Source organism: Dipodomys merriami, unplaced genomic scaffold, assembly GCF_024711535.1.
Source record: "Dipodomys merriami isolate MVZ:Mamm:240054 unplaced genomic scaffold, mDipMer1.0.p SCAF_273, whole genome shotgun sequence".
NCBI classification, from domain to species: Eukaryota; Metazoa; Chordata; class Mammalia; order Rodentia; family Heteromyidae; genus Dipodomys; species Dipodomys merriami.
The window spans coordinates 281,041-299,636 of NW_027204193.1; the positions used below are offsets into that span (position 1 = coordinate 281,041).

Genomic DNA, 18,596 nt, shown 5'->3' on the forward strand with positions numbered 1-18,596 from the left:
AAAGGCATGCATTAGATGGAGCACTGGCAAAGGACCTGTGTGAGCAGTTCCAGGGGAGAGTAGAGAAGCGATCAGGAAACAGGGACCTGGCCAGCTGCTAATCAAGAGGACCTCAGGCTACGGAGCAAGCGCTCAAAGGACTACTTTCCGGAAGAGCATGACTACTGACCGCAGGCTTCTTCTCCAAGGCATAGGAACAAGAGTTTAAGAAATACAAGTTTGACAAGAGATGTACTTATTACCTTACATATATAACTATAGCCCCTCTGTACATCACCGTGACAATAACAAAATAGGATATTAAAAAAAAGAAGAAGAAAACACTCCAAAATTGGGGCCAAATACCAAACCAAGGTGGAAATGGGGTTTTCTAAGATCAGATTTCAGTGCAAGTGATAAAATAAAGATGAGAAGCCCTGGCGCCCCAATTAAGGCTGAGATTACGTCACACACCCCACAAAGTAGCTGCAAGCAGCGCAGCCCAGAGAAGGGCTGGGTCCTCTGGACCTCTGGCTCCAGCTCTAGTTGTAGTCATTTGTCTACAGGAATCAACTTTCAGGGATATGCTGGGTACACGGCCTTCCCACTCCCACCCCTCATGCTCAAGGTGGAAAAATACAGGTCTGTTTGTTGTACTCCCAAATAGTTTTCAATTTTCCAGCACGTTACGAGAAGTCAGTAGAAGCCATGTGAATTGCTACTTGATCATTCTCTCAAATAGAAAACAGAAGCTATTATTACTACAGCTTCACAGGGAAAGGTCACAGCCAGGCATGGGAAAACCGACCGTCCCTCTGGCTGGGCTGGGCTCCCTCCCCCAGCACACCCAGCTTCACACTATTTACTGACTGGCGGTCAAGTCTGGAACATTTGTGATCCTAAGCAAATACAAATCATATCCAACTTATACAAACACTTATTGGAGCTTGTCTCCAGAGTCCTGGACATCTGCAGTACTTGATGCTCACTCATTTGGCAAGAAATCAACCTTTCAGACAGCACTTCCAATGTTTGGATCTGAGAACTAATGCAGCATTTCCCTCTGGTCAACATAAGCAGTCCAGAGAGAAAACGAACTCCATCTACCTCCGTATCAGCCAGAAGCTACACTCACTTGCAGAACCCATCTTACCTATAGCGACTGTAAGAGACTGGAAAAACTGGTGAGTAGGAAAATTCCATCCAACGCCCAGTACATTAAAAAGAATATTTGTGATTCCCATGTAAAATGGCTTTTGTGTATTCATCCTTCTAAATTCTTTTTGTCAGATGGAATGACAGATTTACATGTGAGACTGAACTTTTCCAAGTTCAAAGAATAAGCTAGTTTTCTCTATAAATATTTTTAGTTTAATGAAGCATGGTTTTTTTCTGTGGGGCTGGCTTACACATTAAAATTAGGAGATTGCCCTTTTTTTACGAAATATATAACCCTACTAAAGGACAGCGTTACTTGTATGTAGATAGAAAGTTAACGTGAGCTATGAGAAATAGTGAAGTGCACAGTCACAACTGAGTTATGACGTCATCCCCAGCGCATAGGCGGACAAATCGCTAAAATGCTGCAGGAAGAAAACAAAAAGCAGAGAAGTTTTAGGAGCAAACAGAGAACCACCCCACAAAAACTGAAACCAAATGCAAAACAGTCCACGCAAAGAAGTGCCTGACATCTTCTCTGAAACACTGACTGCCCAGGCTACGGTGCGGACTGAACGGTAAGTCACCATTTATCTTCAAAGGAAAGAAACAGGGATCAAATAGGTCTGGTAGCTGCTCTGTATTCACTGAGAGGTTTCAGTTTTTGTCTCCTTGATTCTTAACTGGTGATTTCTTCCCTTTAGATTTGGCAAATACCAAGTGTTTTTTGTTTTTGTTTTAATTTGTAGATATTTTAAGGAGAAATAACAAATTTCATTCTACTGCTCACTTTTCTATAAACTGCACATTAAATTCCATAAAATCTTGACTAGTAATTTGAAAATGTTAACCCTGCTTCGAATCTATTTCATAACCTTCACTCCTTAAAAAAATGACTATTTATAAAACAGTACTATTTTCTGAAAAGTTGTAGCACATACAGAAAACAGTGTGCCAACGGCAGCCACCGGGCATGGGAAGAACTTTAAACCACCATGTAGTATTTTGTTAGAATATAACTGAGAAGCTTCTCAAAACGTGACTCTAAATGGAGAAACTGCAACCTCCTCACAGACGTGTGCTGTGGATCTTTACCATGTGTAACCAGAGAGACTACACTAGTGGCTCCTCTCTCTCGGTCTGTCCTGGCTCAGTCCACACACCACCCTGCCCTTCAGGGCCGCTGGTGCGTTCCATGGGCTGCTAAGACTCAGCACATGCTCTCAAGGTTGCCTGGGAAAGAAAACTCAAGAGGAAAATTATGGTCTGGAAATAAACAAAAAAGGACCTAGATTTACCAGGGTTGTTGTTGTTGTGTGTTCCCTCTGATACCGATGCAGTCAAGATTTTTTTTTGTATTTATGTGTGATTTTACTCAATAACATATCATAGAAATTGCCACTTGGAGGCTGGGCACCGGTGGCTCACTGGAAGCTCATATCTGGAGGACCACAGTGTGAAACCAGCCCAGGCAGAAAACTCTCCAGGACTGGAAAGCATGGCTCCAGTGGTGGAGCAAGAAGCAGGAGCACAAGGCCTAGGCTCAAGCCCAAGTAGCTGGCAAAAAAAAGAAGGAAGGAAAAAAATGAAACAGACATTTGGGAGCACTGATATTCTCAGCAATTTTATCACCTGATCTAAGAAAATAGATGGCCAAGCTCTATTTGCCTTTTGGCTAACACCATGGGCAGAAAAGTTCAAAGATACAATCTCAAAGGTAAACCCAGAAGCTAGGGGATGTGGAAAAAGCCACTGATGCTGTTTTGTGTAATCTTTCTGAGGTCGTTTTAATGAACAATCCTGGGTTCAGCCTCCATTTCTGAAGTCCTGGCACAGGCATTTCACTTCACAGGACGCTTCTCAGACTTCAAGTCCAGTCCTTCCACCTTTCCAACCTCACTTCTGACTTAGGATGACTGTGTCCAATAAAACATTTACACAGACACACACACACAGAGCTCCGCGACTGCACCGGACCGGTAGCCCTTGGCTGCATGTTTACACAACAATGGCAAGAGCAGTCTTATTGGGACACAGATGTTTACAGAGGCAATCCAGCATTATGGGGAAAGGAGGCTTGTTTTGAAGATAAACAGCTAAAAGAGCATTTGTTGTAACCTTGAGCTATGATTTTTTTTTCTTGAACTTTTACCTCTTTCACCCTCATCTGGTCCTATCCCTCATGTTAAAAAAGAGAGACACAACAGTGCCTGGCACACAGCAGCTATATGGAAAGCTGAATTCCCTCCCACCGCGGCTAAACTTACAAATCAGAACAAAACCCACAGGGAACTGCTTGAACTGTAATCCAACACAAATATGTAACAAAAGTCACAGCAAAGCAAACTGGAATACTTAGTTCCCTTTACTTATGGTGTATTTCTTATTATTGCCATAATTATGTAAACAACCAGCCAAGGGCTAATAGTCCCGCACCTCTGTGGACCTCCTGGTATTCACAGCAAGAATTTTCCAAGTCATATACCTAAAAGTTAGAATGCTCAGCTATAGGGTGAATTGTTACCAAGCATTTCCAATTTGTCTTCTAGTGTGATACGCTCTAGAAACAACGACGAGTTGTGGTCCATAGATGGACTGGAGGTTTGGCTGAGAAATAGAATACCTGCTTTGCAGAGTGCAAGGTCCCAAGTTCAAAAATTAGTACTGCCAAAAAAGATTTCATATGGCAAGGCACTTTTTATAAAGGAATACAAACGCATATGGATTGATAACATTTGTTGTAAAAGGGAGGAAAAAAATAACGAAACAGGAGAAGGCAGGAGTAGCTATAGGAGTGTGTCAGGGGCCAGAAGAAGAGGGGTGGAAAGCAGAAGGGGGGAAAAGCAGAGGGGCGGGGGGGAGCAGAAGAACAGGGGTGGAAAGCAGAAGGGGGGAAAAGCAGAGGGGCGGGGGGGAGCAGAAGAACAGGGGTGGAAAGCAGAAGGGGGGAAAAGCAGAGGGGCGGGGGGGAGCAGAAGAACAGGGGTGGAAAGCAGAAGGGGGGAAAAGCAGAGGGGCGGGGGGGAGCAGAAGAACAGGGGTGGAAAGCAGAAAGGGGGGAAAAGCAGAGGGGCGGGGGGGGAGCAGAAGAAGAGGGGTGGAAAGCAGAAGGGGGGAAAAGCGGGGGGGGGGGGAAGCAGAGGGGCGGGGGGGGGAGCAGAAGAAGAGGGGTGGAAAGCAGAAGGGGGGAAAAGCAGAGGGGGGGGGAGCAGAAGAACAGGGGTGGAAAGCAGAGGGGCGGGGGGGGAGCAGAAGAACAGGGGTGGAAAGCAGAGGGGCGGGGGGGGAGCAGAAGAAGAGGGGTGGAAAGCAGAAGGGGGGAAAAGCAGAGGGGCGGGGGGGGGGGAGCAGAAGTGGGGGGGTGGGAGGGTCTCACTCTGAGTCAGGCCTGCAAGTGTCATATGGTTCATTAAGAAGAAAAATGATTCCAAAACAATCAGCACTGTCCGTGTCTGCCACAGGAGTTTCCGGCGACTGGTGGCTGTTTCTGTGGAATGTGAGGGCTATGAAAGGGAAGACAAGACTTGGGACAGCTTTCAGGTGGCGGGGGTGGGGCAGTAGTCTAGCTCAGCTGGGGTGTGCAAACACTTTCTTGTAAAACAGTACAACCAGCTCCTTCACCTCTATGGCTGCTGGGGCCTGGAAGCGCCACATTCAGGGCAAACTAATGTGATGTGTCAGACAATGAATTCAGAAATCTTCCTGACACACTTACGGTGCCAAACATGTACATGTGCATACATGGACACCAATAATACCGTACACTTACATGCTCAAATATGGATGCATAAGCACCATCTACAGTAGCCCATGAGTACATGTGTGCATGCACACACACATGCATGTACACACACATACACTGTACTCCTTTCATTGAATCATTTTGGACTATGATGCAGGTAATTCAAACTCTTCCCTGACCATACTATTACTACTCCTAGGGAGGTTCCTGTTAATTCAGTCACAGTTAATCTGCCTCTTTTGATAAAGGACTTTACCTTCCTATTCACCATGTGTGGTTTTTCATGGCACACCATTTTTTTCAAGAGTCTAGATATTGAAAAAAAACCAGCCTGGCGGTTTTGCGGGCTACTCCTCATGCTGAATTTGTCTGCATCTTGCATAGGTGGCTGTGTGTGTCTGCATCCTGGCAGGGGCCACCCAGTGCCAGGTTATCCCATTATTGACAGGTGTGGTCACTCAGTGGCCACCAGAGACCCCTCTGAAAAGGCTCTAAAGGAGAGGAGGGTCTGCTTTCAGACTGCAACTGTTCATCTGAGGGTTTGGACAAGCACACAATTATCGCTGCCTATGTAAGTTATTACACTGACATTGCACAATGAGGACTTCCTAATTCTACTGCTCCTTCTGTCTTTACTAGCTGGTATTCCATCAAAACACAAAAGCAAACAAAAAAACCCAGCTTTCCCATTTTCAGCCTCCTTTTGATCTGTAGGCACAGTAATACTATGCCTTGGCTCTGGACTTGTATTTTTCCAGTTATGTTCATCAATTAGGCATTCTTGTTGATGCCCAAACTACCCCCATGTTAAAGAGCCAGAGTCAGCTTCTATGTTGCGTTCTGTAACTTCCCCACTGATCTGACCACAAGACATCACCTTTATTCACGCCTGATTTGAAATCAGTCATTTCTCCAAGAAGACCTAGTTTCTTTTAGTAGGAAGGGTTGTGTAGGAACAAAAAGAGTCCCATGGTCCTGGGAGGCTCCCTGCTCCTCCTGTGTGTGCCTGGCTATGTGTGTGTATAGAGGCTCCCTGCTCCTCCTGTGTGTGCCTGGCTATGTGTGTGCACAGAGGCTCCCTGCTCCTCCTGTGTGTGCCTGGCTATGTGTGCACAGAGGCTCCCTGCTCCTCCTGTGTGTGCCTGGCTATGTGTGTACAGAGGCTCCCTGCTCCTCCTGTGTGTGCCTGGCTATGTGTGTGTACAGAGGCTCCCTGCTCCTCCTGTGTGTGCCTGGCTATGTGTGTGCACAGAGGCTCCCTGCTCCTCCTGTGTGTGCCTGGCTATGTGTGTACAGAGGCTCCCTGCTCCTCCTGTGTGTGCCTGGCTATGTGTGCACAGAGGCTCCCTGCTCCTCCTGTGTGTGCCTGGCTATGTGTGTGCACAGAGGCTCCCTGCTCCTCCTGTGTGTGCCTGGCTATGTGTGTGTACAGAGGCTCCCTGCTCCTCCTGTGTGTGCCTGGCTATGTGTGTGCACAGAGGCTCCCTGCTCCTCCTGTGTGTGCCTGGCTATGTGTGTGCACAGAGGCTCCCTGCTCCTCCTGTGTGTGCCTGGCTATGTGTGTACAGAGGCTCCCTGCTCCTCCTGTGTGTGCCTGGCTATGTGTGTACAGAGGCTCCCTGCTCCTCCTGTGTGTGCCTGGCTATGTGTGTGCACAGAGGCTCCCTGCTCCTCCTGTGTGTGCCTGGCTATGTGTGTACAGAGGCTCCCTGCTCCTCCTGTGTGTGCCTGGCTATGTGTGTACAGAGGCTCCCTGCTCCTCCTGTGTGTGCCTGGCTATGTGTGTACAGAGGCTCCCTGCTCCTCCTGTGTGTGCCTGGCTATGTGTGCACAGAGGCTCCCTGCTCCTCCTGTGTGTGCCTGGCTATGTGTGTGCACAGAGGCTCCCTGCTCCTCCTGTGTGTGCCTGGCTATGTGTGTGCACAGAGGCTCCCTGCTCCTCCTGTGTGTGCCTGGCTATGTGTGTGCACAGAGGCTCCCTGCTCCTCCTGTGTGTGCCTGGCTATGTGTGTGCACAGAGGCTCCCTGCTCCTCCTGTGTGTGCCTGGCTATGTGTGTGTACAGAGGCTCCCTGCTCCTCCTGTGTGTGCCTGGCTATGTGTGTACAGAGGCTCCCTGCTCCTCCTGTGTGTGCCTGGCTATGTGTGCACAGAGGCTCCCTGCTCCTCCTGTGTGTGCCTGGCTATGTGTGTGCACAGAGGCTCCCTGCTCCTCCTGTGTGTGCCTGGCTATGTGTGTGTACAGAGGCTCCCTGCTCCTCCTGTGTGTGCCTGGCTATGTGTGTACAGAGGCTCCCTGCTCCTCCTGTGTGTGCCTGGCTATGTGTGTGCACAGAGGCTCCCTGCTCCTCCTGTGTGTGCCTGGCTATGTGTGTACAGAGGCTCCCTGCTCCTCCTGTGTGTGCCTGGCTATGTGTGTACAGAGGCTCCCTGCTCCTCCTGTGTGTGCCTGGCTATGTGTGTGTACAGAGGCTCCCTGCTCCTCCTGTGTGTGCCTGGCTATGTGTGTGCACAGAGGCTCCCTGCTCCTCCTGTGTGTGCCTGGCTATGTGCGTGGGGGTCGGGTCGCAGCTGTGGAGGTGCTGCTACTTCTAATTTATAGGTTTTTATTTTTTACCATGTTTTGGGTAAGATTATGGACTTAGAACAGGTTTGTATCTTGAAGTTGCCTCTAGATAGAGGTACTAAAAATACACACGAAAAGCAACATAATTTAAGGAACACAATAAGGAGGAAGCAGGTGCAGCTGCACCCCCACACTCTCAACTCTGCTGCACATGCGGGTGCACACACACATGCACTCGCACACACACATGCACACACACACACACGCACACACACACACACACACACACACACACACACACACACACACACACACACACACAAGATACTGGTCCTGGCCAGTATGAGAAGGCAACTGGGTAACAACATACAAAAGCTGGTTGAGAAAGTATTTGGGAATCACTTTTGTGCATTATTTCCACTTTCACTGAAAGTTCTAGATATTTATATTCTTCTCCCTCAGCTTTACAGCCTGAATCTTAGACAAACAGGCAGACGGCGGCGGCTGAGCTGTCGTGTTTTCATAAATGGAAATACCCCATCTGTACAGCCAAGCAGTAGTACCCACTCATGGCCCAGGCGCCACACCAGGGAGATCCCAGGGCTTCCTGCCTGACTGAGAGGTATGAACAGCAGCTCAGCGAGGGCAGAAGAGGTTCAGGACCCGTGTCCCTGCACAGCCCGGTATTCCAAAGCACTGCTGCAGAAGTACAGGCTGGGAGAGATTCAGGGATTCAGAGCAGCCTTGTTACCCTGGTTCCAGAAAGAGAAAGGCATCCGTCCCCCAAACCCTGAAGGCAGGGGTTTACTGAGAGCTCTGTGCAAGGGTCTCCGACACCCTGGGTGCAGACTTTCAGGGTAAGTAAGCCTACCCAGGAGAAGGCCTGCGAGACAGCATTCCGGAGGCAGCAGCCCAGTCACTCCAAACCCGGTATTGCCACTGAGTGACACACTGCCAGGCACCAAGCACTTGACGCTTCCAGAAGTGGAACAACCCTTCTTAATTTACACAGGTAAAAAATGATACATAGGAGCATCTGGCACTGATCACAATATCAAACCCATTATGAAAGTGAGCCACTCACTTCCACATGCCTGCTTCAAGTCACTGCATTCACTGCCTGAACACCTGTTCCAACAAAGTAGTACACAGAGCCCTTTGTATCCCCGAACTCCAGCACACAGGTTTTTAATGATGATGAAGTACACTTCACTTACAGCCTGGCACCAAATTCTGTTCTTGAATCAGATCAATAGGAAGCACACCCACAGTTAAGGAGCAGTTCCCATGGTTATCAATTTGGTCCAGAGACAGCGAGATGAAGTAATACTGACACCTAGTGGACAGAGGCCAGACAGCTCCTAAACACCACCCACAAGGAAGTAGAACCAGAAACAGGTGAGAGGTCATCACAGGTACACTCAATCTCAAGTCTTGGACAGAATGCAGTCAAGAAAGGTGGAGTTTACACTTCAGTGGAAGAAGTTCTTAATGGTCTACAACTTAGTCTAGAAAAACATGCAAATCCTTCTTAATGGTCTACAACTTAGTGTAGAAAAGCATGCAAATACTTCCAAATGAGAACTAATTAGCACAGCTCCAGGTGTGTGACTGATATTCGACATTCATCCCACGGTAAGTTATGCTACTGTATGTATATATATGTGTGTGTGTATATATATAGTGTATATATATGTATATGTGTGTGTAGGTAGAGAGATGGATGGATGGCAGTTAGGGGTCAAGGTAGGCTGATTGTGAGTTCACACCTGCAGCCAGAGAACACCAGCCAAAGGTGAGGAACCACAGGCTCTTGCCGGCTGTCCTCACACCAGTGGCTTCACACCAGTGGCCTCACACCTCATTCCTCCTGCAGCTACAGCCTCGCCACTTAACGCTTACTGTTGTTCAGTTTCATTGCTATCACCAGTGGATCTGTTCCATGTTTTTCCTTGGACACCCACCAGACAGAGGACAGGAAAGTGAATCAAATCAAAGCCACAGAGACGGCACAGGACTGGGAAAGAATGGGGAGAATGATGGGAGGGGACACTTAGGTGCTGTAGGCACAACCTGACCAGTAGAACTGAAACCTCTTTGCACAATTATGTAACGAAAATAATTTTTAAGCCAAAAATGCATCCTCTTAAAATCCTTTTAGATACTAGAAAAGGAAATATCTCTTAAACAGGGGGTCCTGGGTGAAAACTGGAGAAATTAAAAGTGTCTATCCAATACCTCACTGAACTTTAAGACCCAAATCCAAAAGGAGAGAGAGAGAGAGAGAGAGAGAGAGAGAGAGAGAGAGAGAGAGAGAGAGAAAGAGAGAGAGAGCTGTGCATACAGGAAGAATAACAGCTGACTGACTTCCAAAGACAAGACTCAGAAAAACGCTGCGGAGCGGTGCATGTCCAGGCTCTGGCACAGAAGACATGCTACCCTGTGTTCTCTCGGGAATAGGGGGATATGTATTCCCCAACAAAAATAGTCCAGTACTCACGTAACTAACTTCATTTTTCTTCTGTAAAACAGAACACTTAATGAGGACAACCTCAGACACTTTAAGTTGAGAAACACTCACTAGATGCAACTGCTTCACTGAAAGGAGATCTAATGTACGCAACAACAACTTAAAGGTAATTAGAGTATTTTATCAGGAGCTTTAACCAAAATACCCTAAAGAAATAATCTCTTCTTCAGAGAAAGAAGAATTATGCATACAGTTAGGATCTACATAAAAGAGGTCACTCTGCATAGATACACAGAAAATGGGAGATAAACTCAGACCTAAGCATACTTTTCTTGAGATGAGTGTATTGCTGAGGTGAGCAGTGCTTTGGAAAGGGCCTGAATTGACCAAGTTCTGTGCACACAGAGCACCCTGAAGTTAATATTGAGTTTGCAGTTTGCAGTTTTCCCTGCCTTGGTTTACAAAGCAGCCAGCACCAGGAAGAAAAGACAGCCTTCCCCATCAGCAGGTTCTCAAACCATTCTGTCCCTGACACAGACACACTCACCAGAGTGACCTCAACTCTGCCAAACAGCAGAGGGAAAGACCCAAGCAAACCACTGCACTGCCCACACACCACCCACCCTCTACAAGCTGAACTGGGTCAAGAAACCCCCTCCTATCAAACCCAGCAGGAGGACGGAGAAGCTAATGCCTGGGGTGCGGCCCAGAGGCGTGGTCCACACCCTTAGGGGTGCGCAGGGGCCTCACACGGGAGCAAGCACACCACAGCTCAGCGTGTTTAAGTCCCAAGACACTGACGGTACTGCTATTTCACAAGCAAAGGAGCTGTCTGTCTCACGACACTATTTCTAAATATAGAAATAATTATTTCTAAAAGAAAGGGAACTGGCTCTCACTGAATCATTTCTAGGGAATTCATTATTTCTCAGTGTACTACGTTGTTTATCTGGGTTTGATTTTGTAACTTAAATGCAAGTCAGCCTCCCTGCTCGGTGAATTGCCACAAAGGAGGAGGCGGTGCCCGGCCCAGGACCCGAGTGAGACCGAAAGTACACAGTTCACCTCTGCTCAACCTCTGAGACTGGGGTTCGGACCCCACTAGAAGGGAGCCACTCACTCTCCATCACAGAGAACAGTAAAAACGTTCCGGCAGCCTGAGCGCCAAGTCCACACGCTGACGGTTGCCCCCCCTCCCCCCCCCCCCGCACTCCGGGGAGGGGCAGCCTCAGGAGGTCGGAGGTCACTGGGGCAAGCCCTCCCCGGGACACTGCAGGCCCCCGCACCCCCCTCCCACCTGTGGCCTGGATGTGAGCAGTTCTGTCCTATCACCTTGCTGCTCTGAGTGCTGACCTTACCTCAGGCCCAACGATCATGGCCTGGAATCCCCCAAACGAAGCCAAAACCATCTTTTTCTCTTTGTAGGATGAGTGTCACTGGCGTTTTGTTATGGTGTCAGAAATAAAAAGAGAATTAGAAAATTCAATCTAGAGCAAGATCGAAGGCCATTCGAGACTGAGAGAGAAGCGAATTGACCGTGTGGGGAGCCAGCATGGTGGGACTGGGGAGAGGGGCTGATGCAAGTTTGGGGGAGGAAGGCCTCCGGCCACGCTGAAGGCAGGCATTCTCGCGGGGAAGCTCGGGGAAGCTAACTCCGAGAAATGCAGAGAGCCGACAAGGGGAGCGTCCCCTACCTCCACCAGCCCCTTCCCAGGAGTCCGGGCCAAGCGCGGGAATTCAAGGCTGGTGTTTCCAGAGAGCACCGTCTTTATCTCACAAATATTTAACTAGTTAGCGTCCTCAATGTCATTCTAGGACCATCATGCTAACAAACCACAGTCTGGAGGGGAGGCCTCCAAAGGAAGGGGTACTGACAGGAGGGCTCCAGACGGGAGGCGGAGGGGGCCCTGCTCCAGGCGGTCAGGGCGCGCCCTGGGCTGAGCACAGGCACTGGATGGGAGAAGCAGGCAGCTGCAGGCTCTCTCTGCCCTGGACTGGTACTTCTGACAGTCACGAAGCCTGTAAAGGCTGTCCTGACAACTCAGACTGAAGAGCTGCCCAAAATGTGATTCTGAACTTTCTACAACCCAGATTCTCAGAAGTAAAATCTACTGAAATTAACACTGTATGTTTTGTTAATAAACTGTTCTCTTCCTGCCCTTTCCTTGGCGGTTCTCGTCGGGGCCTAGTAAGTGCTGTACTACTGGAGTCAGCCCACAAGCCTTTAGCTCTCTTATAGTTTTTTTTTTTTTTTTTGTCGGTCGTGGGGCTTGAACTCTGGGCCTGGGGGCTGTCCCTCAGCTCTTCAGCTCAAGGCTAGCGCTCTACCACTTGAGCTACAGCGCCACTTCCAGTTTTCTGGTGGTTTATTGGAGATAGGAGTCTCACGGTCTCTCCTGCCCGGGCTGGCTTTGAACCGCGATCCTCAGATCTCAGCCTCCTGAGTAGCTAGGATTACAGGCGTGAGCCACCAGCGCCCAGCTAGCTCTCTTATAGTTTTATTGTTTGTTTGTTCGGTGTGTTGTTCAGCTAAGCCCTCTTACTTTAGGATCCTTCTATCTCTGCCTCCCAAAACAGGTAGGATTACAGGTGTATATCACCATGTCTGGCCTCAATGAAATATCTTAAAAAAAAAAACAAAAAACTTGTCATTTCAGCATGTAATCAATATTACATTCTTTTTTTTTATACTAAGCAATCAAGATCAACTTTATCTTCTAATATTTTTAGCAAATCTCAGTCTGCACTACCGATACTTGAAATGCTCCAGAGTCGCACAGAGAAAGAGCCATCATAGGGGACAGTGTGAAGTTTTAGAACATTCTTGTGGAAAGCATTTCTCAGCATTTTCACATGATTAATCATTTGTCTTTGTTTTCTAGTCATAAAAATAATGCAATCAGATTTTCCAAAAAGTCCCCATAATCTCTTAATAAAAACAGCAGTTAGTTAGCATGCGGATACACGTGCCTGTAAGATACTGTCTATGTATAAAATATATGCAGAGTAGGCCTAGCTCAACAGCTCTTAAAAAGTAGGTACTATTCAGATCCATCTTATGAATACATATAAAATTTGATAAAAAAAACTAATACATTAAAGAATTTCTGAATGAAATAGATTAATGTTTTACAATTACCAATTTATTCAAATTACTACTTCCTGCAACTATGGCATTTAGAGGAAAACTATATCATTTTAGGGAAATACTAATCTCTTAAACATTCTCACACTGCCCTGTATTCCTCTAATGTTTCCTTACTGTCCTATGTCTACTCTGTTCTTCCCTTTTCATCCCAAGTGGAAAACGAAGGAATACAAGACAGCGGAGGGAGCGAAAGTGAGGAAAGAAAGCAGAGGAGGTAGAAAAGAGAGGAGGAAAGAAGGCTTGAAGAAGGGAGGAGGGCATAACTTGTTGGATTTGGTTGTATTTACTGCCCTACCTTTTATTAGAAAATGGTGTGACACCAGGACAGGGCCCTGGCCTGGGAAGTGTCCTCCTGGTCACTAACAGGCACGCCTCTCTTTCCAGGCCTTACAAGATGACCAACTCCACCACCACCGGGCCTCCGGAGGAGCCCTGCCCCAGGAATACCCTCATCACCCAGCAGATCATCCCTGTGCTGTACTTCGTGGTCTTTGTGGTGGGGACCATCCTCAATGGAGGGTCAGGGTGGCTGTTCTTCTATGTGCCCAGCTCCAAGAGTTTCATCGTCTATCTCAAGAACATTCTTGTTGCCGACTTTCTGATGGGCCTGACTTTCCCTTTCAAGATCCTGGGAGACTCAGGCCTTGGCCCCCGGCAGCTAAATGTGTTTGTGTGTCGAGTCTCCGCGGTGCTTTTCTATGTCAACATGTATGTCAGCATCGTGTTCTTTGGGCTCATCAGCTTTGACAGGTATTACAAAATTATGAAGCCCCTCTGGACCTCTTCCATCCAATCAGTGAACTCCAGCAAACTGCTGTCGGTGGTGGTGTGGATGCTCATGCTCCTCCTCGCTGTTCCCAACATCATTCTGACCAACCAGAGTGTGAGCAATAGCACAAAAATACGCTGCATGCAGCTCAAAAATGAACTAGGACAAAAGTGGCACAAAGCCTCAAACTACATCTTCGTGGGCATCTTCTGGGCTGTGTTTCTCCTGCTTGTCATTTTCTACGCTGCTATCACAAGGAAAATCTTTAAGTCTCATCTTAAGTCCAGAAAAAACTCTACTTCAGTCAAAAGGAAATCTAGCCGCAACATATTCAGCATCGTGTTTGTATTTTTTGTCTGCTTTGTACCTTACCACATTGCCAGAATCCCCTACACACAGAGCCAGACAGAAGCTCATTACAGCTGCCAGTCAAAAGAGATCTTGCTGTACGTGAAAGAGTTCACTCTGCTACTCTCTGCTGCAAATATATGTCTGGACCCCATTATTTACTTCTTCTTATGCCAGCCATTCAGAGAGATCTTACATAAAAAGCTGCGCATCTCACTAAAAACCCACAATGACCAAGACACTTCCAAAACCAAAAGAGGAACTACAACTCTTGAAAGTACAGATACTCTGTGAATTCCCCTACACTCTTCCATATACAGTCAATGTGTGTGTTGACTGCACAGTAATGGAGTTAAGACATAAATATGCCTGTGATAATTAACATGTCTGATATTATCCAATATTAATTTTCAGTATCAAATATATTTAGTACTGTAATATATTTAAGTACTGCAAGGTGCAAATTTAAGTGCTCAGACTTTTTGTAACATCCCATCAAAAAAACCACCAGCAGATTTTTCTAACACTGATCTTTATTTTTCTTACTAGTAAAAAATATATCCAATTATTCAATTCTATTCCATGAAAATAAATTTAAATTTATGACAACTAGTCTGTTTAGTTAAAGTAAAACAAAACAGTAAATAATAAAGACAAGAAGAAATCAAAGACTACTGATGTAGGCGCCTTCTTTCTCTGAAGACAGATAGCTAGTAAGATATATGATCCTTTTAAATAGGTCCTTAAAGACTAATTTACAAGTAGGCAGACTCTGATAAGGGTTGTCTGTATTGAAAAAGTCACAGTTTCCCTGACTGGAAACAAGGTAAGAAGGTACCAATAAAATTACTTATTACTTATTACTGGGCACCAGTGGCTCACACCTGTAATCCTAGCTGCTCAAGGAGCTGAGATCTGAGGATCACGGTTCAAAGCCAGCCCAGGCAAGGAAAGTCCATGACCTTCTTATCTCCAATAAACCATTAGAAAACCGGAAGTGGTGCTGTGGCTCAAGCAGTAGAGCACTGGCCTTGAGCTGAAGAGCTGAGGGACAGCGCTCAAGCCAGAGTTCAAGCCTCACGACCCACCAAAAAAAAAAAAAATTACTTATGAGACCCACACTCTTTGCTGATTTATCTCAAAGAAAAGCAGACATAAATAATATACTTGGCAATAACACATGATTGTTTTCTAAGAGCATTGGGAAGATACTAAATATGTGTTAAATATATCTCACAGACAGTTATTAAAGGAAACTTAAACTCCGGTATTAGAATATTATTAACTTAACTGTATACAAAAAACAAAAACCAGGGCATGACGGACATCCTCGGCAAACAAACCTTGTGATGCCTGTTAATCAAATGCACTTGTAAAAGAACAACCTGCCTGTGCTTACCCTTCACTACTGCCACAGAGTGGGTTAAATGCCCACCGTGCCCCGACAGAAATGAAAGCGAAGGCAGCAGAGGAGCCCCGGCTGTGCCTGGGCTGTCTGGGCTGTCTCCTGGAACTCTGCTTTAAAGCCAAAGTGTCCTTGAGAACATCCACTTTCCTTGACCGACATCGAATGCCTCTGTGCCAGCACTGTAAAGCAGTCTACCTTTCAGAAAACGGCATGTGATGTGCGTGGGGTAACATGAACTATATTAGTCCTTGAAGGTCCTTGGAAATACCAGGAATAACAGGCTAACCCAACCCTGTCTACAGGGGACCCGTAACAGCACAGGCAGGCAGCAAGGGCTGCTCCAGTCACCGGCAGACGCCACTACAGCTGGCCTACAGGTTCATGCTCAACTCCGTTGTGCAGCTCAATGCAGTTCAGATGCCTGCAGTGGTAGGAAAACAGTGAACGGACAGCTCGGGCCTCCTCAAGAGAGGCCCACAGGCTCTTGGCCCTCATCAGTGCTTCCTGGGGTCATAAAGCCTTTTCTGAAACACTGCATCCACAGTTTACAAGAAGGCATACCTCTGCCGACTGTGACATTACAACAGGGCTCTGCAACCTGAGGAAAGAACTCAAGTAGGTGGCTAAAAGTAGCTTATGGACACAACCCAAAGTCTCCTGGATTGAGAAATTAAGAAAGGGCTTGGTTAAACAAAATACAACGTGCTAAAAAAAAAAATTAGTAGGGACAATATGGGGGACATGCCTGGTTACCTACACCCGCTCCCTAAAGGAAGAATGATTCAGTATCCCTATGAAAAGATTCACTTCCCTTATCCCAAGAGACAGGAAGCACCTCAAGAGCTGGGGCGCTGCACCCCACGTCTGCAGTCCAGACACATAACCTGTGGCCTTAGCAGAGCTTCAAGAACCGGTGCTTGTACTTGTTAATTCTGTCTACAACCATGATGTAAACACATAAACATGCCTACCTAAAATAAAGAGAAACTTGGCAAAAAAAATGATGCTAATTTTCCTTTCGATCTCACTGAAACCATTCATCAATCCTCTGCCTAGTAAGTCTCTCCCTCAGCCTTTCCCTGCCTCCGGCCCTGCCTCGCCCTCACCCCCACCCCGGAACGGAGGCTCTGATCCTAACTTCTCACGGACCTAAAGTGTCTTTTCTAAACATCCATGTGTGCTTCAATGAGTCCTGTCCACAACAAGCACATAAACCTTAGATGCCTGTCTTCACAGTAACACTGGTAAAGTAAACATGAAATACAAAGCTTAGAAAACAGCTTCCCACTACTTTATAGATAAATACACACTAAAAAAAAATGGCAATATCGAACACTTGATGAGTTTAGAAAAATGCCAGGATATCTGAAACAAATCACCACTACCATCAACACCCTTATTCCTTTCAAATGTCCTTTTAACTCTCCCTAAATCCCTTCTAATCAATTTTCATCTACTGTGTTGAAAGATTTTTGGTTTTATAAAGCTAATAACAGCCAGCACCAATGGCTCACAGCTGTACTTCTAGCTACTGAGAAGGCTGTGTTATGAAAATCATAGTTTGAAACTATGGGCAGGAAATTTCATGAGATTCTTATCTCCAAAACGTCAGAAGTGGAGCTGTGGCTCAAGTGGTAGAGCACCGGCCTTCAGGGAGAGGGGGGCACGGAAGGGAGATGAGAGACAGCACCCAGGCCCTAAGTTAAAGCCCCAGTACTGGTATACAACACACAGACACAGATAATAACAAGGAATCTTACTGAGTTCTAACGAAGTCTCTTCTGATTTTATTCTTCTCATCTGGAAAACTAACAAGAAATTATTAGGTTAAAAAAAAAAAGAAAAGAAATCAGTGTCCTTTCAAACCATGAAGCAGAAGAAGAAACCAGAACCAGGCAACAGCTTCCAGCTTGCAGATAAATCAACGTTTCCTATCTAGAAATAAGGCAGTCTTAACCGCCGGCTTCACACAGTCTGTGACAGGGCCCAGCAGCTCCTTCACAGACAGGTGCTGAGACAGGCTCCGTCCAGACACTCACCCCAACCACACAACTTAAATCCACACTGCGTATGATCTAAATCAATTTCTAGATACCTGTTTTAACTCCCTAAGCTGTTTGAATCAAATGAGAAATACTTTCTGCAGGTCTGTCTTACAACCTAGAAAACAAATGCAAGTTTTTGCTGGGCACCAATGATTCACATCTGTAGTCCTCAGGAGACTGAGATCTGAGGACTGCGGTTCAAAGCCAGCCTGGGCAGGAAAGTCCTCAAGACACTTTTCTCCAATGAACCACCAGAAAACTGGAAGTGGAGTTGTGACTCACGTGGTAGCATGCTAGCCTTGAGCAAAAAGAGCTGAGGTCCAGTGCCCAGGCCCAGAGCCCCGTGACTGACAAAAAACTAAAAAAAAAAAAAAAAAAAAAAAAAAAACCCAAACCTTTAAATTATAGGCAAAGTACAGTAATATTTAAGGTGTTATATGTAAGCATAGAAAAAGATTCAAATGTAAAAACCAAAAAGAGTTAACAGCTGGTACCTTTCTATATAATAATGTTCCTTCATTCCTATTTCAATTTGTTATGCAATGAACAAAAAAGAATACCGAGGAATAAGATATACCCTTTACCAGGCTGTTAATCTTGTTTTAAAAGATTGATAAAAAATTAACTGATGTCTCAGCAGGGTTACAACAATATTTTAACTTTAATTTTAAAATGCTAATGAGTGTCTATACATCCTGAGGAAGCATTTGCTGAAATACCTTATAACTTTAATGCAAGCTCTTCCAAGGCATAGACAAATGTCATCTTTAAAAACTCTCATGACACAAAACTTATCTTACTTTAAGAAAAAAGGCAAGGCCCTACATTGGGTAAATGGGATAAAAGTACCTCCCCTCTAGAAAATACTGGCAAATATTAATTAAGAAAGATAAAATTATTTTTAAAAATAATTGAGGATACTTTCATACAGTTTAAATGCCTTGCAAACCACAGTTTCAACTAC

At 46.1% G+C, this 18,596-nt stretch overlaps 2 protein-coding genes across 13 annotated transcripts in view; one reads left to right on the top strand and one right to left on the bottom strand.

Moving 5' to 3' along the window:
• LOC138837635 (mediator of RNA polymerase II transcription subunit 12-like protein) overlaps nucleotides 1–18,596 on the bottom strand; it is a 213,494-nt gene that overhangs the window by 123,935 nt on the left and 70,963 nt on the right. The gene's annotated exons all lie outside the window — the stretch shown is intronic.
• LOC138837637 (P2Y purinoceptor 14-like) lies at nucleotides 950–15,299 on the top strand. Of its 6 annotated transcripts, none has more exons than XM_070036569.1 (3): nucleotides 1,080–1,163; nucleotides 1,536–1,715; nucleotides 13,447–15,299. In XM_070036569.1, exons 2-3 carry the CDS (start codon nucleotides 1,636–1,638, stop codon nucleotides 14,471–14,473), a joined length of 1,107 nt encoding a protein of 368 aa, XP_069892670.1. In that variant the 5' UTR covers nucleotides 1,080–1,163; nucleotides 1,536–1,635; the 3' UTR covers nucleotides 14,474–15,299. The 6 variants fall into 6 exon arrangements, with proteins under 6 accessions (XP_069892669.1, XP_069892670.1, XP_069892673.1 ...); XM_070036572.1 differs by lacking the exon at nucleotides 1,536–1,715 and adding an exon at nucleotides 9,977–10,080 and having other exon boundaries at nucleotides 1,088–1,163; XM_070036571.1 differs by lacking the exon at nucleotides 1,080–1,163 and adding an exon at nucleotides 9,977–10,080 and having other exon boundaries at nucleotides 1,628–1,715.

What these genes read in the sequence shown, in the direction of transcription:
- LOC138837637 (XM_070036568.1), top strand. Translation starts at nt 961, where the DNA reads ATGCTCACTCATTTGGCAAGAAATCAACCTTTCAGACAGCACTTCCAA. An exon ending in GTAAGAGACTGGAAAAACTG is followed by an intron (nt 1,164 to 13,446) that starts GTGAGTAGGAAA and finishes CTCTCTTTCCAG; the next exon opens with GCCTTACAAGATGACCAACT.